General features: G+C 41.2%; 1 protein-coding gene across 1 annotated transcript in view; it reads right to left on the reverse strand.

Annotated features, from left to right (window-relative positions):
- fkbp15a (FKBP prolyl isomerase family member 15a) overlaps positions 1 to 26,633 on the reverse strand; it is a 53,409-nt gene that overhangs the window by 8,355 nt on the left and 18,421 nt on the right. The window contains exons 14-21 of the mRNA XM_060912416.1: positions 24,989 to 25,055; positions 24,753 to 24,856; positions 20,966 to 21,064; positions 20,791 to 20,882; positions 9,940 to 10,036; positions 3,016 to 3,184; positions 2,536 to 2,672; positions 130 to 285 (exon numbers count right to left, since the gene is read on the reverse strand). Coding sequence (XP_060768399.1) covers positions 130 to 285; positions 2,536 to 2,672; positions 3,016 to 3,184; positions 9,940 to 10,036; positions 20,791 to 20,882; positions 20,966 to 21,064; positions 24,753 to 24,856; positions 24,989 to 25,055 — 921 coding nt within the window. The remainder of the gene's footprint in view (positions 1 to 129; positions 286 to 2,535; positions 2,673 to 3,015; positions 3,185 to 9,939; positions 10,037 to 20,790; positions 20,883 to 20,965; positions 21,065 to 24,752; positions 24,857 to 24,988; positions 25,056 to 26,633) is intronic.

Raw genomic sequence — 26,633 nt, forward strand, 5'->3', positions numbered from 1 at the left:
GACACACAGCCAAATTAAACATGCACCGTGTGTGCGTTGCACACTACAGTGTGCGCTGATTAGTGACCTGTACTACTCTCCACAGGACAGAACATGCACACACCCCCAGTAGGGACAGGTACACTGCACCTGTGGTCGGTTATGCATTCCAGCATGGACTCGGGCTTTTCTGAGCTGGTCAAGGAGCTGCTGCTGTTCCTGTTCACTGCTGCTACGCTGCTCCTCCTGCTCCAACAGAAAGCGCTCCCGTTCCTGCTGCCACTTCCTCTTCCTGTCCGACAGCAGCTGGTGGGCACACAACAAAAATCAACCTTTCCTTAATATGAAATGGCACAATTCGGTTTATGGTATTTTCATGACTTAGTGGTATGGCATAAAATAGTTACACTGTAAGCAGCATGTTATAACCTGCAGATCTGCTTCATTATTGCGAAAGATTGATAGATAAAACCCCACAAACAACCCTGCTTTGCCAGGATAAATAGGATACATTTAGTTAGCAGTCTCCACTTCAATCCATTTTTTTGGGGCCATATCCAATTTGAAATCGAGAGATCTGTAGTTTAAGTTACTGAAAGCCTTGTGATCACCTTAAAAGGGGAACAGAGGGCAAAATATAGAGTAAATATAACAATAAAAACACACATTAACGAACCTTATTCAAGACTTACAAAAGTTTTTTGTTCTAAGGTTGGAAAGTTAGTGTTTTGAAAGTAGCTCGAGCAAACTATTTCCGCAGTTTGAACAGCCCGCCATGATATTAATTTTATCCAATCAGAATGCACGTTCATTTTCTCTGCGTAACACTCATGACGCATGTATGTGCCCAGTTGTGTTGGCTCATTGAGGTTGGGAATAGCACGTGTGAAATACCCGTTTCTGCCTCGTGACGATTTCGCAAGTCCACGGGTGGCGCCTATCTCATTGCAGCAAATAAATTCTGCTGGACTCGTGAGCAACTCCACGTTACATTTTCTGCACGAGCACCACGCCATGTCACCTGCACGCAGACGCTCTGCCCCACGCTCGCCATGCCCATGGTCAGCATCAGTCTCATCCAGCCCCGCCCCCCTCAACGGAGACTCAGATCACTTAATTGGTTTCTTAATTGTTATTGTGGGTGTAAGTGTGAAATGCTGACACAGCCGCGCGCGCACAGACCTGTGACAAGGACAAGGGGAGGGGTCGTGCGGGCGGGGGTTTTACATGTAGTCTACACTTACAAGTGCACTGTCTCTGCAATATGCAGTCAGTTTACGGGAGTAGTCTTTCCCCCCACCGAATTAAACGAATTCAATCACAATATTGTGAATCCATTTTCTTTCTTTGTAGGCTAAATTTATCTCCGTTTATGTTGGTGTATGTGTTCATATATGGTCCGCTTTGTGCGCAAATAGCGTAAGAATGTGTCTCGTTGACGTCACCCCCCCATGCAGCGGGGGGTGAAAATTCATCACTTCAGAGTGTTTTGTCCCCTACACGCCTAAACTGGGGTCGCGGATTAAGTGGTTAGCGTTGACTTGGTGCAAGTCAGGAAGGCTATTACTGGTGCAGCCGCGGGGTCTGTTGATTTTTTTAAATTATGATTTTGGCCGCCGAGCCAAGTACCTTAGACTCGCATTGATGTTTTGTTTTCATGCCACGGAGCCATTTGTATGTATTTTAAATGTAAAGGACTTGCCTGTAGGTTTGTGTGTGTTGTTTTATGTTTGGCATCTTTCCGGTTGTAACGTGTGTCTGAGAGAAAATTGGAGGGGAGGGTTAACAGGTGGGCACGGGTGTTGATAAAGCGCAACTGCCCTGGTAATAAGTCATGATTTTCCCAGACTAAAGCAACCTTTGGGGCAATGGTTTTGTGGTTGGCGCAGTTAATTGTTTGAAACACGTTGTCAGACCGCCATCACTACTACACACTATGAAAAATATTTGCCCCCTTGCGATTTCTAATTGCCCCCTTAGTAAACTGTTCCTGGCGCCGGGCCTGGTCTCATCCTCGCCGTCATCCAAGCTTTCTTCTCTTATTTCATCACCGGAGTCGAGAGTACCTCTCCTAGGTTCAAACTGGTACCCTTCTAAGCCATAGCCTGCTTGCAGTGTGTCTTGCGGGATCTCTTCGTATGATTCGACAGAGCTGTCGCTTTCACTTGATGCGCCCGACGCCATGATTACACGCTTATCTCCTCTATTTCGGAGAGTTCCGCTAGTGCAGTGGGTAGCGCTGACGTCACGGTCTTTTAAAAATGGCGACTCTTGTGCGGTTTAGCATATAAAGTATTATATTTACAATTACCAAGATATTTCGTTGTTTTCTAGTATATAAATTTGATAGAATACTTAATACGTTACTTTGTCACATCAGCAACTGTATATATTATATTTGGTACCCCTTTAAAGTTTTCAATAATCTCTGCTCTTTCCTTCATCAAACTGCATAGCTACAGTAGTATTCTTTTGAACGCTCTGAGCAGAGACTTATGATTGTCACACTGAATTTTTCATACATTTAGGGGTGCACTCATGCTCTTCCACACACACCTGGTGAAGGTTCTCGTTCTCTGCTTTCAGGTCTTGGATCTCCTCCTCCATGTTTGTCACTGTCCATTCCATCTTTCTGCACTTCTGCTTCTCTCCTCTCCACTGCTGCCGAGACTGTGCAACCTCGCTCTTCAACTCTGTACATAATATTTCACACCAATTCCAATTCTAGAGCAAAATCTACAACTTAAAACTGGAGAGGGGGGGGGGGGGGGGGGGGGGGGGAACCACGTGCCCAATTTGTTTAAGGAACTATGCATTTAAAAATGAAAAGTTAACCATTAAGGGAGGGAGGGAAAGGGGATCTTTGAGATAGTATAACATTTTCATTCAGCTGTTACTGAGCAGTCAAACCGGTTTGTTGGAAATTAAGCATAATTTCCATATTAGCCTCAGATCATTTAAATGTCACACTGTAACAGATTTTATTCCAATCAGTTTTAATTACTAAACAATCACAAGACAAATGTTGACCTCTACCTTCCAACTGAGACTCCAGAGAAGTGATCAGATCACAGCGGCTCTGGCTTTCCTGCAGGACGGCACTGAGCTCAGCTTGCAGCTTTGTCACCCTCTGCTGGAGACCATCTGCCTGCTGCCGCAGCTTACACACATAAGAGGACGTGTCCAACTCTTCAGCCAAATGCACCTGAGAGGGGAAACAAAACTGCTCAGTAGTTTATCCTCTTGAATATTTCAAGATGAAGCATCTAAATTGTTCAGTGGTGATTCTTTCAAACCAGTCCCACGTTTTAAAGAACATATTGTAACCACACAGTGCTGGGATGCAGCAAGTGTTTTTGGGTTTCTAAAACCAGAGCAAGGGCGGGGGCGGGGGGGGGGGGGGGGGGGGGGGGGGGGGATTTATTCCATCCACATTCACTGAATATAAGCACTCACACTCCGATTAGCTACTCTACTACCAGGACATCAGCTCATACACTGTGTGCACGCGCGCACAAGCAGCAACGCATCAAGTCAGATTTATCACTTAAGTATCTAAAAGAAACAAGCAGCCAAATAAAAGAATATATAGTCCCCCCCCCCCCCAATATCTCCTGTTCCACACTCCAACCCAGAGCAAGAGTTGAACCAACCTAGAACAATAAATTTTTTGAAAACACCCCCCCCCCAAAAAAAAAGGGGGGGGGGGATTTAAGAACTACAGCATTTTTCATGAATTCCTACCGTTATTTCGCCAGTTAGTTTAGATTCTAAGTAGAAGTGATTGTCAGACGTTTTGTATAAATTGATCATTTGCAGAAATAAAAAAAGTGCTCCATTTCTCAAAATCCAAAAAAAAAATAAAAATAAAAAAATTTTCCAGTTCTCTTTCATAAACAAACCCAAATAATACATTTTGGGGCAGCACGGTGGTGTAGTGGTTAGTGCGGGCACCTCACAGCAAGAAGGTCCGGGTCCGAGCCCCGTGGCCGGCGAGGGCCTTTCTGTGCGGAGTTTGCATGTTCTCCCTGTTTCCGCGTGGGTTTCCTCCGGGTCCTCCGGTTTCCCCCAGTCCAAAGACATGCAGGTTAGGTTAACTGGTGCCTCTAAATTGAGCGTAGGTGTGAATGTGAGTGTGAATGGTTGTCTGTGTCAGCCCTGTGATGACCTGGCGACTTGTCCAGGGTGTACCCCGCCTTTCGCCCGTAGTCAGCTGGGATAGGCTCCAGCTTGCCTGCAACCCTGTAGAAGGATAAAGCGGCTAGAGATGAGGAAAAAAAATTAGGCTTTGATCTTTCAGTTCCTAAAAGCGTCCCTCACTACGTATCCGCCATGATGTCTTAGCTGTTTTCTTAGTCTCTGCTTCATGTACTGCTTTGCAAGTCATTTTATATACCCCCGCTGTTGTAGTATGGTACATGTACTGTTTACAGACCCCTTGTGCATGACGTCACGCATCACGTGATAATTACAGCTGAGGTCAGACAGACAGTCTTTCATGCAAGTAAGGCTTAATCTGTCTTCAATATGGTTAATTTTTGTGCCGTTTTTGCTTGTTCAAATAAATAGATAAGGCATTACCGTCTCCCCACTATCAGGAAAAATGTTAAATAGAACCAACTGCGTCAACAACGAGGAAATGAGTGGTTAAAGAATACGAAGAGAGGAACTCAGCCTGAAAACTCCAGAGAAATTCACGATTGTACTTAAAATGCATTTTACAAAACTAGAAAGTCGAAAGTGAGGATGGAAGTTTGCGCTTAAGAATCTCGTTTTATTTTTTCTGCTCGCATTCGAGTTAACTTCATGAAAGGGTTTGATTTTCTTAAAAGGTGAAGCCGCTTCCATATTTGACAGAAAACCCAGACCAGTTTCAAACAACTCTGGCATTTAAAAAAAAAAAAAACCCTTCAACAAGGAGCAACATGCGCAATATATCCTGAAAGAACAGAACAGACTAAAAGCAGAGAGAGATGAAGCTTGGTTTCTGTTATCAGAGGAACACAGTCCTGTGCAAAATGTCCCCATGGAGTCAGTGTGTAGTAATGAACCCCCAGTTTGAGAGTGTTCTACACAGACAACTTTACAACAGCTGCACACAGGTGAAATGGAAATAAAGTTGACTAAGGCAGGAAAAACTCCTTTGGATAAAATTGTAACACCAACCTGTGCGACAGTTTTGCTTTTTGAATAGAGAATAAATGAAGAGGGAACTGAACATTAACCATTTACTGAAATTATTTTTACAAGGGTGATTATAGTTACTGTATGACTGGCTACGACTGGAAATGTGCTGATTCTGTTAGCCTTTATAATTATTGTACCATCCACGATTAGGTAAAATTAAAATCTTACAATATCGTTTGTAAGTCTAGAGCAAGATATTTTACAAATAACACTTCAGGTATTGTTTTAACAATAATAAGCATCACTGTATGAGCGTGTAAATAGCTGCATAACTAGATGTCTGGAGTTGTCAAGACATGGAGGGGCAGTAATACCACCCAGTTCAGGTCGGAGTCCTTTGAGAGTAAATGCTTTGGCAGCACTCGGTCCCCAAAAGCTGATGTCCAGGGGGAAGTCTTTACACAAAGGAGGTTTTCTTGCTTTTGTAGATTTTTTTTTTTAATCCTTTGATGCAAAACATATGCACACCCCTTCTAATGCACACCCCGGGTCAAAAATGACCCGCATTCATTTTCCAGGTTATTTCATGCTGACCGAGTTTCTTTGCTCTCTCTTTTGAAATCAATTTATTTTATGATTGAATATTCCAAGTATTCTTTAAATATCTTTTTAATTACCACAAATCATTAATTTAATTTTTTATTTCCTACTTTATGAGCAAAAATACTATATAAAATATATATACACACATAAAAATAATTTTTATATATATATATATATATATATATATATATATATATATATATATATATATATATACACACACACACACACACACACACACGGGTCATCTAAGTGTGATTTAAAATTAAATGTCTTAATACTATAATTTGTTTCAAGTAATTACTTGAGCAGTGAATGGGACCAGTTATTTATTTATTAACTATGTAGTTAGCTAAGCCAACTACAATAAAATTAGTTAACTAAAGTAGAATGTCAACAGCTCGGTAGCTAATAGTAATTACGTGTAACTTTCTGACAAGTAATCGACTCACTCTCAAGGTAACCTAAACAATTTTTTTCTAAGGTAATGTTAGAACAATTGAAAAACATTACTTCCATGTATGAGATGGGCAAAGGACGCTGTACTGAGCTGTGAAATGTCTGACAAGCACAATTCACAGTTCCCACCAAACGCTGTAGTAAATGCATGCGGGTTGTTTCTGACCCGTGTGTAAACTTGATGTAGAATTACAAAAGCTGTGCTTGTTCATAACTTCACATCACACATCACATTATCTCTAGCCGCTTTATCCTTCTACAGGGTCGCAGGCAAACTGGAGCCTATCCCAGCTGACTACGGGCGAAAGGCGGGGTACACCCTGGACAAGTCGCCAGGTCATCACAGGGCTGACACAGACAACCATTCACACTCACATTCACACCTACGGTCAATTTAGAGTCACCAGTTAACCTAACCTGCATGTCTTTGGACTGTGGGGGAAACCGGAGCACCCGGAGGAAACCCACGCGGACACGGGGAGAACATGCAAACTCCGCACAGAAAGGCCCTCGCCGGCCCCGGGGCTCGAACCCAGGACCTTCTTGCTGTGAGGCGACAGCGCTAACCACTACACCACCGTGCCGCCTGTTCATAACTTAAGAAAGGAAAAATAAAATGTGCTAAACAAGATATTTACTGCATATTTGGAAAAGTAAATGACAAAATGAATTTATTTCAAAAGTATATCATAGAAACACTCAGCCATACATGAAATAACCTGGAAAATGAATGCAGGTCGTTTTTGACCCATGTTGTGCATTAGAAGGGTAGTGATACAAAAAGGGTTTGTATTCAAAAAGTAAGAAAGGAAAAAATAAAATGAAGGATGCATGATGATCAAAAACAAGTTAATTGAGGAATACCTTGAATACTGAATGATGGAATTAAATTTATTGCAAAGATATAGAAGATGAAAACTCAGCCAGGTCACTTTTGACCCATGTTTTGCATCAAAGGGTTAAAAACATCTGTCGGGGGTGTACGCCAACATGTAGCTAATGCTAGGCCACAAATCTGCACCATAACTCAGTGTGATCATTTTATGTTGCAAGTCACAACTATTCTATGGTTTTCCTAAGAAAAATCGTACTCGCAAAACAGGGGGCAAGTAGCTTTTAAACCCACATGTTGAACTCCCTACCATACCTGCCACATACTGTGACTATAGAAGTGATCCTCAATCATCTTATAAGCTGCCTTGGCGGCTTTGATGCCTTTTCTCAAGTTGGCTCCGACAGCACTATACTGTACCCCATCACCAGACCTGAAAGCAGTGTTCCCATCCCTCAGCAGCATCTGGACTTCTTCAAAAGACATGGTTTGTGGTTAGGATATACCCAGATACACTAACAATAAATAGTAAAACCAGAGAAGTTGAATTTTGTAGTGGTTTCTTAATTTTTTCCAGAGCTCTGTGCGCTCTTGCCCATCATGAGATGCTTCTTGTGTGACACCTTGGTAATGAGAAACCTTTTTATAGGCCATCAATTAGGACTAAACCAGCTGATATTAATTTACACCGATAGGGGGCAGGATTGCTTTCTAAATACTGAGATTTCAGCTGGTTTCTTGGCTTTCTATGCCTTTTTGCACCTCCTTTTCTTCATGTGTTCAATACTTATTCCCTGCGTCATTCCACTTTATTACACTCAATTTATGGGCATGCGTTTTGATGTGTGTGTGAATTACTTGGGTTGTTCCTGACATCTGGTGAAAATTTCATGTCAATAGCCCCATCAGAAATAGATTTACTGAGAAAACGCTGACACGTTCAATACTTATTTTCCCCCCGCTGTATGTGTGCTGCTTAAAAGTGGGGCTCCCAATGAGTAAAACGTGCAAGATGCCACCAGAACCATCACTCATTCATGTTGCAGGCTGAGTAGTCAGCCCAGGAAGCTGTATTTATATTCACCATGCGTCTCCATCAGAGGTTTAGCACGTCACAAAGCTCTGCTGTCGGTCATCCTGACATGTACATTTCGTGTTCAGTGCATTGTTTGAACTGTAGTTTAGTACAAGACTTTGAGCACAAAGGCCAATTGTGCACGTTTGGTTAACTTGTAGAGGTTTGTACCCTTGGCTGAGCTGAGCAAGGTGTGTAATCAGAGCATAGTCTAAACAACTCTGTAAAATTGGGTATTTGTTTACAACCACGTTACGTTATTGTTTTCTTTAGTTTTCACAGTGCTCCATGTTTGATGCTATACTCGTGTTCAAGAACAAAAACACATGCACCCCTCAGACTCTGCCGTTTTCGTAAATGATCCCACATTTTTTTTTTAAAGAGCAAATTAAAAATAAGTGCTGGATAAAAATCCACCTCTCTTATGTAAATAAAGATACAAAATTGTTGCCCAGTGATGAAGTGTTTGAGATACGTTGCCTTGCACTTATGACTGGGTTCCCTGTGGTGGGGTGTGTGTAACACAATAACACGTTAACACAAATTCTTAACAGCACTTTTTTTTGATGCGCGATTAACGCATGCCAGGGGTGATAGCGTTCCGGCGCCGCGCCGGATTTCCGGCGTACCGTGGCTGGGGGAAAAAAAAAAAAAAAAAAAAAACCCTAGTTCGCCCATTGTCCTGTGTCATTCTGAGATGCGCAGATGGACAGTAAAGGGAATTCGGAATTCCCTTTACTGTCCATCTGCGCATCTCAGAATGACACAGGACAATGGGCGAACTAGGGTTTTTTTTTTTTTTTTTCCCCCAGCCACGGTACGCCGGAAATCCGGCGCGGCGCCGGAACGCTATCACCCCTGCGCACATTGTGCCCCCCTCCCCCATAGTTTGGGAAATCAGGAAGTGACGTAGCATGAGCGAGTCAGTGCAAGTTGTAGTGATGTGCACTTATGTACAGAATCAACTTGTATTGTTGCCTTCTGACTGGTTACATAAAACGCGTATTTGTAATATGCTTTTGATGGTCCAGAGGAGAGAAAAGACAACGTGTTAAGGTCCAGGTGTGTGTCTACTGGAGCGAGAGAGTTTGTTTTTAAACACTCACATAGCTCACAAATTTCTCAGAATAAAACAATCTGCTCATGAATGTACTGTATTACTACTACACTATGTAAAGCATCCTCGGGTTCCCTGAAAGGCACTATATAAATAAAGTTATCAGCTAGTGAGGTATTGCATTTTACTGGAAAACATATTTATGATCCGTGTTGCTTAACAAAAAAGTATTTCATTTCAGTTTTGTATTTTCCCCCCCTTTATTTAAAAAAAAAAAAAAAAAAAAAAAAAAAAAAAGATAGCCACGACTGTTGTCCAGAGTCCACATCACCTCATTTGTTTAGTTTATTGCCCAACTTGAGGCTGGAAGTTAAATACAGAACTAGAGGAAAATACTATATTGTTTTGTTCAGACTGAATTGTACTAAACCCTCAAAACTTAAATGCCGCTTTATTTTTTAAAAATGCAATGGGGGAATAAGATACCCACAAAAATCATTTTTGCTGTGTCCAGCCTTATCCTTCCTGACCTGGCCACATACATTTGCATAAAGCAAGCATTTGTCCACTCCCCTAAAACTTGGAAAAAATATCCCTTTAAAGTACATTTTGAACAAAACTGTACGGTTAATCATGAGTTAACCACGGACAATAATGCGATTAAATATTTTTTAAATCGACTGACAGCCCATATATTATATATAAAACACACCCCATGTATATTTTGTTAGTTCAAGGGTTTGTACACAGATTGTGAGACGTTAACAGTAGACTGGCAAAAAGCCCCAGGAGCTGGAGTGCACATACCTTCTCCTGTTCAGCTTGTAGAACCCTGGCACGATGATCACTGCTCTGAAGAACGTCATTAGTCTGTACCAGCGGCAAGCTGCTTTTCTCCATACACCTAAAAATTCACATACTTAGCCAACACTGCAACACACACAAGTGAAAAACTGACACCAAAGACCACGCAAATCCACTTCACTCCTGGGTTTCATAGAACTTACCATTTCATAATTACGTTTACCAATTTAAGATGCTGATTGGATTGTGTGGGAAGAGGGTGGCGATGGCTGCGTGAAAACTTTGCTCCCGACCGAACTGCCGCAAACCCCCAAGGAATACAGGAGATCTTTCTCGTAAGAGTTCAATTTCATAAATTAATGCTGGGGGGGGGGGAAATGAACGTGGCCCAAGTATGCCGTTAAGAAGCAAAAAAAGGGAAACCGACATGGAAGGCACAGGTTGTGGCAATGAGGCTATGCTAGGTGAGACAGTCTCATTAGCTTCCATCCGTAAGGCCATAAATAAAGCTATAGCTAATGCTACATCCGAGCTGGAGACCAACATCTCTAAACAGTTCTCGGACTTCCAGTGCAACATCCAAGAGAACATTAAAAAACAACTTGGTGAAAGAGATCGGATATTAATCTGAAGATGGAGACCACATGGATTAAAGCAAAAAAAAAATTTTTTTATTTATATATATATATATATATATATATATATATATATATATATATATATATATATATATATATATATATATATATATATATCTCTGACTAAAAAAAAAAAAAAGCTCCATGTCGTTGGCCCCTACCATGTCAGCGATGCGTCAAATTTTAAACGCCGTGTTGTCCATTATCCCCTCGGCCCCTACTTATAGTACATTTACATAATTTTAACAAATGACTAAAGCTAAGGCAAGACTTTACCATTGTCATTACTGGCTATTCGTGATGAAACATCAAGTTTTCAGCGCAAAGTGCAAATTTATTTCAACAATACTTTAGTAATGCACAACAGTGATTCAGAGAAAAGTGCAAGTGCAGTTGAACTTGAACCATGCTTTCAGAAGAGTGGAACAGAAAGAAAAATAGGAAAATCTGTTGAAATAAAGCCAGGAAACAAGAAAAGTAAAGTGAAAGTTCACTTTTTCTGCTTCTTCACAGTGAAGCCAAAGGCATCTAGTTTGGCAACACCTGATGCCTGTTTGTTTCTTTCCTTGGCACAGCAGCTTGCCATTATCGCCCATTTCATTTTGCCAAGCCCATCTCCACTTATTCTTTACCGTTTGGTCGATGTCTGACACATCTATACCTTAATTTAAAAGAAGCGCGTCCATGCTGGCAAAACCGAAAGTAATTTGACGCACTCTAGTGATGGAAATCGAAGGGCCTATGTCAGGTGAAATATGGCCTTATACACAGTACTCGAGTTTTTTTTTTTTTGGGGGGGGGATGGCATCCCCCTTCTGAAATAAAAATCTCAAATCATCCCCCTTATAAAAACAGCCATCCCCCCCATCACATCCCTTGGGCCATTTTACCAATTAATGTGGAAATTAGCCTACTATTATTTTAAAAAATATTACTACCATTTCAACATTAGAGGCTTTGCGCAGTGATAGCCTACATGTAGCCGGATAAAAAGACGCATATTTATTTATTCGGTTGCACCTCTCATTCATACCTATACGGAGGTTTCAGTCACTGAAAAGAGCTACTTTCACAAACTCTGGGCAGAGTGGAGATTTCTGAAAACTCCATCTTCAGACACGCGTGTAAATCGGGAAAACGAAGCAACAGTGGGCGAGAGGGCGCGCGCGAATATAATGAGTCACAGGTGTGAATCTTTCACCGAATGCCAATTGTCCCGGTTCTTCATGAAATCGCACGCGCACGCACAAATTCATCAGGTTAACTTTCAAATAACTGTTCTTGTGCACTTGCGACACCGGAGCCACTTTCCTGAATTTTGAGCTTTGGAGTATTCGCTTCTTTATCTATTTAATCAATTAATTTGTCACATACATTAAATTACTAATGTAAAAAACATTAGTAGCCTATTTAAGCAATAGCTGTTTTCTGCACTGTTTTCCGACCTTTTGTGCTTAGTGAATGAGACACTTCATTACGCTCCACTGACTGACTTCCAATTCCGGACTTTTTTGAAAATGTAAAATATAGGCCTACGAGATGTTTTTTTGGGACTTAATTCGCGTTGGTCCTTCACTATTAATTTTTGAGACTGACGAGGCACTAAATACTGTGGAATTATTTTCTCCTTACTATGAAGTTTGGCATCTTAAACAAGTGTCGGGAAATCTTGCAGCCTGACTCTGCAGCCTCCAATGTTTAAGCAAACTGCTGAAACCATAATGTTTAAAAGATTAAATCGTAGGCTAATCAAACCCAAAAAAAAAAAAAAAAAAAAAAAAAAACAACCACACAGCCTTTCCAGAACATTGTCTGCCGAAGCCTGTTTAACCTACAAAAGGCTTAATAGCATAGATCTTGCTGTGGCTTCAACAGGGCTGTTTAGATTTTTCACCTGATCACCTTTCAATAGGCAAATATCATTACTACTACTACTACTACAATAGGCCTAGTATTAGTAGTAGGCAAGTAGTTGCCTAGTAGTAGGACAGCCAAATTGTTTCATCAGTAGAGCCGCCGTTAAAAGGAAACTGATGCGGAGCGCCGCGGCTCGCCTCGGGGTGAATCGTGTCCCGAGGCGCGGGGCTGGCCTGCCCTGGCACCGCTGGTTCATTGGAGAGGGCAGAGGTCGCTGGCTGCCAAGTTTGGAGAGGCTGGGGCCTCCCCTGGCCGAGTTACGAGCGTCCAAAGTCGGGCTGGAGCCACTGATAGAAACGAAACTCAAGCAGAGCACCGTGGCTCGCTGCCTATGCCGAGCCTCCCCAGGACTAGACAGTAGCGTAGGCTGCATTTATTTATTTAGGCCTATCTAGCGCAACAACTTATTCCTTTACATATACTCAAACATGGCACAAGAAAGGGTTCAACAACAGGCAATCACAGGAGCTTGACGTTCTAAATCACATCGGTGTCAGACCTATAGGCCTACCCCCCTTTTTTCCTCGGATCTGCATCACTCATTGATCTTTAGCGCTCCCAGTTGACGGAAATCCGTCGTAGCGATGGGAAACTTTAATCCATGAGACCATGAACAAAATCGAAGTGGTATTGCAGAGACTGGGGGAAGCCGAGCAACGGGTAGGAGAGGTTGAAACATTCAACATGGAAGTGGATAAAACTTTAACCCAGATGCAGAGAACTCAACTTGAATTAAAATCAAAACTGACCGAACTCGAAGGGCATTCCCGCTGCAATAACATACGGATCTACGGGCACCTCAATGATTCACTTCATGGAGAACATCATTCAAACCGAGCTGGGTGAGGGCACTGGCCCAAACGAACTTGGCAATGAGCATGCACACAGAGCACTCGGACCCAAACCAGCCGACAATGCTCCCCCAAGATCAACGATTGTTAGATTCCTGAAATACTCAAAGAGATGAACAATGCGGCGTGGAAAAAACCCATCACGGTGGACGGGAATAAGGTGTTTTGACCATGACTACGCAACAGCTGTTATGGAAAAAAAGAATATCTGCCGATTAATAAAGTGCTGAAAGAGAAGGGAAATCAAGTTCCACACACCGATGACAAAAATGCGCGTTTTCCTGGACTCTGGGACAGTTACATGTGACGACGCGGATCAAGCCGGAGATGATCTATGAGCAAAGGGGTTCCCGATTCCACCGAGACCCGAGGGCAGATCGAGGGAAATGTCACGGCCCCGTTTCAACTGGGAAAAGGTAAATCGATCCCGGTGTAGAGATGGCAGGGAATATCAGCAAAGGATCCAGGACAAGCTCCGCGGATTTCAATGAGACTGAAACCGATGCCGAGGACTGTTAATTCACATCGTTTCATCATAATACCAGCTTTCCTGTACTCCTGGCGACGTCTTCATCTTTATTATTTGACATTGGATAAAGACGGTAGGCTACATCTCCCAGACCACCTGAATAACTTCCACTCTGTGGTCTCCTCCAAACAGTGACCCACTAAATGCCACTTTGATGAAACCAGTAATATTATTGGCTTGGACTCACTTTACCCCTTAAATGTTTTGTTTTGTTTACATGCAGTGTTCCTTATTATAATACAGTACACTCCTTGATTTTCATATGCCAAGTCTTTTATATTACTTAAGCTTCAGGGTAAGGCAGTCAGTCTGTAGTACTGAATGGCAGCCACCCACACAAACAACCAGAGGGGGCCCTGCAACTTAGTGGTTGAAACATCCCCCTATACTAGAGGACTAAAGATAACCTCTTCCTTGGAAGACCACTTTGTTTGTTCTCACATTCTATTATGATGGTTACTGTTTATGGTTTTTACCTGCTGTTCTCAGGGGAAGCGAGTGAGCGTTTAGAAGGTTGGTCTATAACTGAGTAACAAAGAATTTAAAGTCATCACTCTAAATGTCAATGGTTTATCAACTCCTGTCAAGAGAAGTAAAGTGATCTCCAAAATAAAAAGGGAAAAAAAGCACAAATTATATTCTGGCAAGAAACCCGTCTAAGCCCTGTGATGACCTGGCGACTTGTCCAGGGTGTACCCCGCCTTTCGCCCGTAGTCAGCTGGGATAGGCTCCAGCTTGCCTGCGACCCTGCAGAACAGGATAAAGCGGCTACAGATAATGAGATGAAAAACCCATCTAACAGACCAAGAACATGAAAAGAAAGAAAATGGGCATTAGACGCTTACTCATCCTTTAAAACAGGACGCAAGAGGGGCGTGGCTATTTTGATGCCAAATAAGGTTCATTTTGAATTCCAGGTAGAGATTAAGGACAAGGAGGGCAGGTTTATTATGGTAAAGGGCAGATTAGATGACAAGAATGTGACCCTGCTGAATGTGTACGCGCCTCCAGGCAGCAATAAAATATTTTAAGAGAATATTTGATTTAATAGCATTCCAGTCTCAGGGCTACAAGTGGTTGAGCTACCGTGAACGACAAGTCATGTTCCGCAATCAAGGCACACAGTCGGATTTTTAAATCAGTCACTCTGTCTGTAATCGAGGGCGGAATGTCCGCTGTGGCACTTGCTCCTGGCAAACGTGATGTATATATTGCACTGACCTGGCTGCTGCTTTGTGGAAAGCATCTTGTTCGTGCCGGGGTAGCATTTTTTTCCCACTTGTACCATAGACTAACTTTTTCCTACATAAAGTGCAGTAACATACACCGGGTTGAGGTAACTTTTGACACCAGCTCGAAAAGGGTTTACCGTCAACACCCAAATCCTCCAGCCAAGCCCAGCGCCATTTATTTTTTATACCTTTATCGATGTGTTTTACATCCTCTCCTGGCTTCATAAACGTAGCCATGCTTAACCGACGCCACAGACAAGTTGGGAGGCGCATGCGGGACTCGACTCGGCACAAACGGGCTCGTGTGAGAGCCTGGTTCAGCAGCATCAATCTAGCCTACTGTTATTGGCTGAGACAAAGGCCCGCCCCATTTCTGATTGGCTTATCGTCTTGTACATAGACATGTATCTGTAGTTGACAATTAAAATTGGTCTGCGCATCGCGAATCCAGAAAATAACGACAGAAAGGACGATTTAAAAAAAAAAAAAAAAATCAGCCACGTTGCTACGCCGGAAATCGCCGGAGCGCTATCAGCCCTGCAATCTGCTGGTGTCTTAATTTGTGCAGGAGACCTCAATGCTATTCTGAATCCAAAGCTAGACACAACTAATCAAAAAAGGAAAGCCACCCCTACTGAAAGATGGATCAAAAGGAGAATTCAAGATTTGGGCTTGATAGACGTTTGGAAGGATTTTCACCACCAAGACACACCGTTTACTTTTTACTCAAATTGCCATAATGCATATTCAAGAGTTGACTACCTATTTGTGCATAATTCAGAGAGGCACAAGGCCTGGAATGCGAGATAAACCAGAGAGATGTATCCGATCACTCCAGTGTCCACTTAAAACTACATTTAGATTCCAGACCCAAAGTGACAACGTGGCAATTAAATGTAAGCATGTTAAATAGTTGAGTTTAAAGGGAAAATAAAGAAAATTAAAAACATTTGGATGATGATGGGAATGTGAATCCAGTGATGCTATGGGATGCTGCCAAAGCAGTCCTGCAGGGGAAAATCATATCAGAATCTGCTTTCATAAAAATGAAAAACTTTTAAGCCTGCAGAAACAGTTAACAGAACTGGAACAACAGTGTGAGTAAAGACCCTCAATTACTCTTACGGATGAGACCACTTAAGAAATAGACAAGATCTACTCTGATGAAGTAGAGAAAAATCTCAGGTTTACAAAACACAAATACTATGAGGCAGGCTCCAAAGCATCTAAGCTGCTTGCCTGGAGACTCCGAAAACAACAAATCAGAAAAAACAGTCTACAAGATTAGGGACCCTACCACTTAAAAAAAAAAAAAAAAAAAAAGTCACATATAAACATATATGGAATACAAAAAGCTTTTGAGAAGTTTTACCAGACCCTGTATACCCCATAGACATATAAACAGACGCCGCATTGAGCTGGTGGCCCCGTTGCTGGGATACGTCAGAGTGTCCGCCATACTGGATGTGGCAAATCTTCCCGTAAACCAGTGCAAGTAAATGGACTGAACTTCATAAAGCCCCTTTCTACAATAATATTTAACTCGATGCCTTTTATTCACCCATTAAGACACACACGTATATATTTGGGAAACAAACAGGCATCAAAACACCACAACTTTTAATGTGATGGTTATAAATAGCGTGCGAAATACCCGTCAATATTCTGTGGGAGGTGTGACCTAAATTTCCTCAACATGCAGCAGGCCTATACCGGAATCAAGCTATCGGAAACTTTTTTTTTTTTAATTCCGCTGCTATCGTAGGCTACTAACGATATCTACACATCAAGGCACGTTTTGGAGCTCAGCGGGGATCGTGTAGAATAATGTGCTGTGCTTACGCTGCTGAAGCCGTGCCGTCTCTGCATCACTTTCATTAAATGCCATGCAGATAGGCTATAAAGCGTCTCCAAAAGCAATTTTTGCAATATACAGTGCTATATGGAAAAAATTCAATTAAACCATATTACAATGGGACTGCTCCATGTGATTGCTTCACAGTCTGACATGCTTCCAATCTCTTCTATTTTTGAGTGTGCCATCACCATCTGACAGCTGGTGGTGAAATTGGTTGGGTGGGCTATGAAATAAGTTATATTATATTCGTTGTTTGGAGACAGGTTTCACTGAGCGGCTATTACGCGCGAGACTTCATATTAGCCAAAGTCAGAAAAATCTGTTCGTAAAATTATGTTATAATGACCAAATACAATGAAAAGTATTTTTCCAGTCTCACCTGTGAAAGGTAATCCATGTGATCTCGTTTGGACGGTAAACCTGTTGGTACAGTTAAACACAGCACATGAATGAGGCATCTTTATTCTCCACTTTGCCACATCTAATATGGCAGCGAAGATGACGCATGATTCTATGCGGAAGGCGGCGTCTATGTTTATATGTCTATGGTATACCCAACCTACTCTGTTCGAACCTGCTAAAGTAGAAGAGTTCCTGAGCCAACTGGACCTGCCCTCCTTGGGGAAATTACAAAACGAAAAATTAATAAAAAGAAATATCAACTGAAGAAATCGATAAGGCGATCTCCTCCCTGAAGTCCTGCAAGTCCCCAGGGACAGACTGATTTCCAGGAGAATGGTATAAAATCACTGAGGGAGCATTTAATACCAATACTACATAAAAGCTTCAATTACACCTTGAGGGAGGGAGTCCTCCCCCCATCTTGGGAGGCTACTATCTCAGGTGATTCCAAAGGAGGGCAAAGACCCAAAAGAACGTGGATCTTCTAGACCTATTAGTGTTCTAAACCAAGTTATATGCAGCTATTTTAACTAAAAGGATGGAGGAAGTGATGCCTTTTCTGATTGATGATGATCAAACCGGGTTTATTAAAAGGTAGACAAACTCAGGATAATACAAGGAGAATCCTCTACATTGTTGAACATATAAAAAAGGAAAAACTTGGAACCATCATACTCCGTACGGATGCGGAAAAAGCATTTGATTCGGTGGGGTGGGAATTTCTTTATACAGTTATGGAGAAATTCATTAAAAGGCATCAAAACACTGTACACGTCCCCCATAGCCAGAATTAAGGTAAATGGAGGTCTGTCAGGAACCATCAACCTGCAAAGCGGCTGTCGCCAGGGCTGCCCAGCCAGCCCAGTGCTTTTTAATCTTTTCATTGAACCTCTTGCTCAAGCGGTAAGACAGAATCCTGATCTAGAGGGCATCACAAACGTACAGAGCACAAAACATGCCTTTATGCGGACGACATCTTGGTCAGCCTAAAAAAAAAATCCAGAGTCAGGAATCCCAAGATTAATGGATTTTCTGCAGATGTATGGAACTTTGTCAGGCTACACCCTTAATGTTAATAAAACACAAGCCCTGACATTCAATTTTGCACCATCATTAGATCTTAAAAATAAAGTACAAGTTCAACTGGGACTCTACCTCTATTAAATACCTAGGCATTAAATTAAAGGACATAACAGTTATTCTTTGAAAACTATGCAAGTATTAATTCACTGATCAAGGAAGATTTGGACAGATGGGCGCCTCTGCCTCTAGATCCGGGCAACAGAATTATGACAAACATCTTACCTAGATTACTTTATCTGTTTCAGTCTTTACCCATTTGTGTCCCCGATAGTCAATTTAGAGAATGGGATATCATGTTTTATCTGGAATGGCAAGGCTCCCAGAGTGAGGTATAAAACTCTACAGCTGCCCAAGTACAGGGGGGGGGGGGAAATCGGCTTGCCAAGACTTGATTATTACCTGGCAGCTCAAATAAGACCACTGTTGCAATAATGACTACTCTGCAAAATGGAAAGATGTGGAGTCGTCACTGTCAGACAGGCCTATTGAGGTATTTCACCTGATATCACAGGGTCACATGACGCCCCGGTGTCCACCATTTTGAACGTCAAGCTACATACTAACGCTGCAGACAGAGAGGGAGAACCAGCTTGAAGAAGGAAAAAAAAAAAAAACCACACGTGTTGACACCTAGAATAGATTAATTTGTCAGTAAGCACTCTATAAATAACCATGGTGTTTGCTTGTTGTGCTGTGGGCTGCCACAACAGACAGGGACAGCGTGCAGGAAGCTCCTTTTACCGGTTTCTAGTGATGGGAATTTCGGATCTTTTGGCTCTTCTTACTATAAGGAGCCGGCTCTTTCGGCTCCCAAGATTTTATTTTTGATTTAATTGCTGCAATTAACTAGTTAATTAATTACATTATATTTTATCAATAGGATGTTTTCCATTTTATTTTTTAGTTTTTGTAGCCATTGTAAAGCTTTGTAAAGTATAGCAGTGTAACAATGTTCTAGCTATAGAAATAAAACTTACCAATTAATAAATTATTCTCACAAACATAATGCAAAACTGTTATATTACCAATATAAAATACACAGCTGATTTTCCCCTCCTCAGGTGCCTCAGACTCCTCTCCCCTGCGCTCCACAGCTTTAAGCATTACACCAATTTTCGTATTTTCGCAGCTGTGAATGACATCAACCAAAAAAAGGCGTACACCATGCTACTTTTTTTCCTTTGAATGGTAATAGACAACACAAAGATGCAATCGGACAGCAACTTTTTTTGTGAAAGTCTCTCTCTCTCTCTCTCTCTGAGGCACCTAAGGACAAAAAAAAATAATAATTCGGCTCCCACCGAAGAGCCGGGTCCCGTCGTTCACTTCAAAGAGCCGGCTCTTTGAACCGGATTGTTCGCGACCGACATCACTACCGGTTTCCTACTGACCCAGACAAGAGGGATTACAGCTGTGAAGAGACAGGGTTGGGAGTCAGAGTACTCCAGACTTTGCAGTGATCATTTCATTTCAGGTTAGTTTATCAGTTAATGCAATTTTGATAAAATATATAGCAAAAAGTAAATGGGTCAGTGTTTGTTAACCCATCTGAGCAGTGAAACAAGGCAGTGTTAATTTGTCTAGGGTTGCATGTAGCAGACATAAAACGCAATAACAGAAGCTAGAAAGAAACAGGACACAGAAATAAACAGGGAAATTAAGTAAAAAGAAAAAAAAAAAAAAAACCCTCTTAAAAATCATGGCAGCAAGCAAGAAAGCCATAAGATGGCGGCTTAATACGGAACCTCCCAAGGTTAGTCAGTGGGAAGCCATAATTAAAGACATTCAATCTCTGGAACTACTGACTTTCAGTCTTAGATTACAAAGGGACAATGGTGATGCCCGCTGGGAAAAATGGAACACTTATGACAAGAGGTGATAACCTGACTTAATGTGTTATATAGAAAATAATGACCACATTGCTGTAAAACAGTGACGCTCTACTCACAACTCCATGGTTCTTTTGTCCTGTATATATAGATGTGCACACATGTGCGTGTGCAAGTTTGTATATATGATTATGTTTATCACTACCTGGACATATAGGTGCAGATGAACATGGGCACGTATGTGTCTAGGAGCACGGGCATGTGTGTGCATGCCTGTTTTTGTTTATCATTGTTTTATCTTATTTTTTCCTTTTCGTTGTGCATTCATAAGGACACTACATGACCAGCCTTTGAAATATTCTACCATATCACGCTGTAACCATTACTCAGGTGTACTGAGGCTGCCTATATTCTGTACAAAAAAACTTGGGAAAAACTTAAAAAATAAAGCTTAAAAAACAAAATGCTGATTGGATTAAAAAGAAGTGATTAAAACTGAATTTGGGATAACATGCCTCTGCTCAGTGAGCTCTCCTATTTTACAGTCCGGCTGGCCCTCCATTCTGGAGCCCTTCTCTAGAACCTCCTTCTTCAGACTGGCATTTTCCTGTCGTCCACACAACACACACATTAAAAACAATCCCAGCACCACAAACCATTCACCTTAATGTTTCATGAGGCAAAACATACCTGAATAATTCTCTGTATGTTGTGCAAGATTATGGCCGTCTCCAGAGAGCCACTGGACAGGGCAAAAGAGCTGACCCCTTGCTTATGTAGCTCATCCACCTGGATAAGAAAAATACTAAAAAGTATACAAAAAGTTGCATGCAATTCCCCCCCTACTAGCAAACCAAACTTAAAAAAAAAAAAACAACCACCTCCCAGCACGTTTACAAAAAATATGCATCAGTTATATATTCAAGTGCATAGCTGATTTATATCTAAATTACATAAAGGCAAAGCTTACAAAGAAGTGAAAATAAAATGACCGCAAAAGACCAATTCCGTTATCATGCACTACATATTAGCATAATGCAGTTCAGCCATTGCAGCACATCAGCTACCAGACACCAACTCTTCAGCCTTTTATAAGGGGCCATTTCTTTTGCCCCAATTTAATGGCTAGTCTCATTTTCTTCTGGATCGTTTTCCTTCAAGTGAAATAAAACTCCTCGTGTCTGGTTCCTCTCAAACCTTCATGTCTTCTCAGGGAGTTTTGCTTTGCCACCATCATTAAATGATCTAAATCTACCTTGACTGCTGTAATGCTGTGACACCACAATGTCCTCAACGACATTGTTCTGATCAGCAGGAGACAGTAAAAGGTCTTTTTCCCCCTCCCACACCCATAAGGCATCGGTGACAGCAAACGTTTTATTTCACGCCAAATACACTGCAACCCTGTTATAAGAGACTCTTACTACGAACTTTTGTATACAACAAACTCAAACTAAGTTCATGCAGGGTTTCTGCAGGCTTGAACAAGTTCAATTTAAGACTTTTTAAGACCATAACAGGTTAAATTTAAGACTTACGCCGCACAAAAAAAAAAGAAAATTGGGAGAGCCTGAATTACTTTCGAAATAAAATTTATCATCATTCACCAATGAAGTCATTACATCCCTAGGGTGCGCTCTTGCATTAATGAGGAACTAAGTTGCAGTGGAGCCAAAGACATCCCGCAAATCACTTGAGGATGAGGCATTCGATTCCATACGGTTTGCGTGTTGTAACGTTACAGTTTGCACGGAGTTAGCTGATACACCGTCTCGAGATGTGCTTGGACCTGACAACAGTGAACAAAATTGAGTGATGGCATGCGATTGTTGCAGACTTATGGGCAGCCTGGTGCTTCTCCGCTTTCGCGTGCGATTCCGGTGCCTTTACACCCAGGGTGCTGAGTTTGAGTGTTCTTTTGCACAATGTGCAGTACGCCTCAAACGGATTGTTTGGTACACGTTTTAACCAGTCTATGAAATCATTGCGTTCAAGCCAGCAGTCGTTAAACTTGCATTTGCCCGTTTTGCTACAAACCGTGACAATAGGGCTGTGCGATATGGGAAAAAATGAATATCCCGATACATTTTCTCCATTTCACGATATATCTCGATATATTTAAATCTCCTCTAAAGGACCCCATGAAATCTAACTTTTACTCTTTACTGTTTTCACTACAATCCCTGCAGATTAAATAACATTCTTGGTTAACTTTACAGGTGGTTTTCAACAACACACTTTAAATTTTCATGTTAGTGATTAATCACAATTGAATTGAAATAAGACTTTATTCAACAAAGATGTGGCACAAACTGCAAAAACAATCTTGAAAATTGCAACAAAGGGGCAATACAATACAGAGCTGCTCGGAGCTCAAACCAATAAAGTGCAAGCTCAACACTGAGAAAGACATTTAGCCTAAATAAGAAAAGTGCTCATTCATTAAATTATTTTTTTTAAAAATAGATCTCCAAGCTATTAATCTGACTACTGAGAACCACTGGAACATTCACAATAGAGAGAGAGAGATTGAGGGAGAAAAGAGAGATCTGCAAAACAATTTCTCTCTTTGCACACTTTTGAACTGAATGTTTTCTGGCTCTGCCTCTCAGATGTGTATAATTCCGGTATTGCCTTCTCTGTAAAATGTCTGCGACCAGGCAACTCATGTTTGGGATCGAGTGTGTTTAGTAATTTTTGGAAGCCTGGTTTTTCCACTATACTAACTGGGATCACGTCTTCAGCAATGTAGTTAGTGATTGCATCCGTTATAGCTCTCCATCTCTGACTCGTTTTCTCATATGGGGCGGCTTTGGAGAACGAGGCCACTATGGTCATTTGTTTAGCTCGTGGGCAAGTAGTTCGGAGTTTAAGAGACTCTTCATACTGTACTGGGTGAGTTTTCAGGTGATGGAACATATTTGTAGTGCTGCTGCCTTTCGTGATGACAGGTTTTTTGCACACTTTACAAACTGGCATTTGCTGTTCCATGTCCTCCTCGCGATATCCAAAAAAATGCCAGATGCCTGACCCCTTACTAGTTCTTTTCGGAACCAATTCGTCCACTTCCATTTTTAATTTGTCGCTGAAATTGAGAGAGCTTACACAGTAGCCTACGCAACACCAGCAATTGCACGAACTGAGTCAGCGCTGTAAACCGGAACCAGGAAATCTTCCCGCCGGCAGTGTTGCCAGATACTGCTGACGTTTTCCAGCCCAAAATATGTTCAAAACCCACTAAAACGCACTTAAAACCGCCCAATCTGGCAACACAACCGAAACTAGAAAATCTTCCCGGAAGTTCCTTTCAGCACAGAGATGCTGACCAATCCTGGGTGACATCTAGGTGCTGAAAGGAACTTCCGGGAAGATTTTCTACGTGCAGAATTATTCTGCACGTAACCTAGGTCTTAAATTACCCAAATGAGATTTTAGACCAACAGTGCAAAATATCTCTGTATTTTAGGCTTTTTTTTAGGCCTAAAATTGAAAATGTGTAATTTTAGACTTTTTTAGACTCCGCGGACACCCTGTCATGTCCCTCGCCTTCAGTGACCATGAGTTGGAGTATTTTTAAATTAAAAAAGTCCCAACATGTGCAGCACCACTAGGACTCATTACCATGCGCCTGTTCCAGATTAACGTGCAATCACAGCGCACACTTATGACGACACCACACAGACTTGGCAAAGTATACCTGCTGCACCTAGGGTCTCATTACCACACCTTGTATGTGTATTGCCTTTCTGGTTCTTGTGTATTTGGACTGCCTTTCATCTTCGCCTCTGCCATTCCGCTTGTGCCTCGCTTGACCATTTCATGACCCCGCCTTTGTCTTGCGTTTCTGAAGCATTTGCCTGCCTGTTTGTAAACAAATGCACTTCCTGCAATTACATCCACCAGCTTACATGATACTGAACCATGCATTCCACTTCCCACCAGAAACAAATACATAATCAAGTCTGCAGTCAAATTAACACCACATGGTAACACTATAAAACAAAAGGCTTAACTAGCCTAGCTTGGGTGTCAATCACTAACAATTATTGAGAACAGCAATCAATTAAAAAAAATAAAGATAGTGACCACTGACTGCTTAAACCAACATCTAGTTAAAGCACACCGGCAGCAATTTTATACCCCAAGCCCAGCCCTGTGGCACAAATGACAGTGATTCGCAACACATGAATGAACTGAAGGTAGTTTCCATAACAGACAAAGAAATCCCCTCCATTCATGATCCTTTAACTCAATGAACTGCGATAGTGACTCAGAAGGAGAAAGTTGTGATAAGGAGAACGTGCCCAAAATTTTGCATAATGTGTTTAGTGTGACAAGTGGGCCCATTTTAGTATTACAGACTTTTTGGATGTGCTCTAAAGAGTTCATTATAATGGGGTTGCAGTGTATCAACACATTTGTAAACACAGGTTACCCAAATATATTGAACCCAGTAACAAAGGAAACGGCGCTATACCTTAGAAGCCAAGTAGTCAACTTTGTCAGTCACTCTTGCGACAGCTAACCGGATTTCAGTATTTTGCTGGCGTGCCTCAGTAATCATGAAGGAACCAACGTCCACTAAAAAGATGTGGAAAAATAATCAGATCTTAACGCAGTGTAGAGGCGCCATTAAATTATAATCAAAGCACAGACATAGAATAGTAGTGGATCATAACAGACCACCCATATCCAAGGAACCATTTTACTCACTCAGGTACGGTGTGTGCTGATGTGGAAAGGTTAACGTGAAAGGCTGCAGTGGTGATGCAGAATAAGGCTGTTTTGAAAAAGATCGTTTTAAAATTTTACAATTTCCTTTTGCCCCATTCATCATACAAATCAAATAAATACAATTCTATAAACAGTTTTCATAAGCAATATTTCCCATAATACAAGATATCTGTGCACCATCATGTGCTGTGACTTGCACAGAAATTTAGAGTGCAATATTTTATACAGTAGCCTCAGGCTCTCATCAATATTGTCTTTCTATCTTTTGGCTTAACCAAGTCACACTCCAAATTCACCTAACAATAGGTTTATTGGGTTCATAAGCATTATTAGGCTCCAAGAGCAGCCACTTTAAAATCAAATTTAATACAGGTATTTGGTAGAACAATGAATCTGTATTTACAAGAATAAGTAAAATTTAGTTGTTTAAAAGCTTTTGACTTAAGTTGTGTTTCAATCCCAAAGTTTAATAAAAAAATTAAAAAAACATTTTAAATCATTAAATGCGTAAATCAATTTATACAGATATGAAATGTGATCTGATGTTCTATACATGTTTATCCAATTTATATTTACTAAAACAGTTTTTAAAAAAAAGCCACGAGTAGATTCTCTCTGCTGTGGTGGTTATATCTCAAAGGATCTCATCACCATTAGGTCTAATTAAACCATGCTACAAAATGTCATTCATTAGTAAAGGTAATAGAAAAGCATAAACATACAGATCCATAAGTATTTGGACAGAGACAAGTTTCCCTCAATATACACTGCAATGGATTTGAAATGAAGCCATTAAGATGTGATTGAAGTGTAGACTTTCAGCTTTAATTTGAGGCATTTAATAAAAATATTGCATTAACCATTTAGGAATTGCAACTTTTTAAAAAAACCCACATAAGAGAAAATCCACCCCTCCATTCCCACAGGCTCAAGAATAATAATTGGACAACTTGATAAGCAGCTTCATGGCCAGTTATTGCATCACAAATTAAGGAGATAAAAGGTCTGGAGTTGATACCAAGTGCTGAGTTTGGTAGCTGCTCATGGGAACTCAATGTGTGATCCAAAGTAATATCAATAGACCCCTTCGCAGTAAACGTCATTCATATGCAAGAGGAAATTGCGTGCGCAGCCTGGACCCAAAAGAGACTCAGCGACGGTAGAGACGAGAAGAAATATTTGGAAGAAATGCCTAGTTGTGTTGTCAGGTGTCAGAATCGTAGCAGTGATGGGGTTAAAATGTATAGAATTCCAGCAGGATCTCACCCATTCCAAAAAAATAAAAATCGCCGACGTCTATGGCTACGAGCCATCAAACATATAGACTGGGATGAAAGCACTATCAAAAATGCGTGGGTTTGCAGCGCCCACTTCATCACAGGTAAGATCAGGCTATTTATTAAATCTTTTTTATTCTTTCTAGTCTTCGTTTATTGATGTAGCAAAATACTTTGGTAATGTTTGTCTGATTAGCTGGGTCATAGTTACACAATGTAATGAATATTGTTAGCATGTTAACTTAGCTTTGCATGCAATTTTGTTTGTAGGAGAGGTCTCGCTTGACTCAAGCAGTCCAGATTTTGTGCCATCATTATTTGTGTATGCCGAAAATCACAATTTTAAA

The sequence above is a fragment of the Neoarius graeffei genome, chromosome 28, assembly GCF_027579695.1.
Source record: "Neoarius graeffei isolate fNeoGra1 chromosome 28, fNeoGra1.pri, whole genome shotgun sequence".
In the NCBI taxonomy this organism is placed as follows: Eukaryota; Metazoa; Chordata; class Actinopteri; order Siluriformes; family Ariidae; genus Neoarius; species Neoarius graeffei.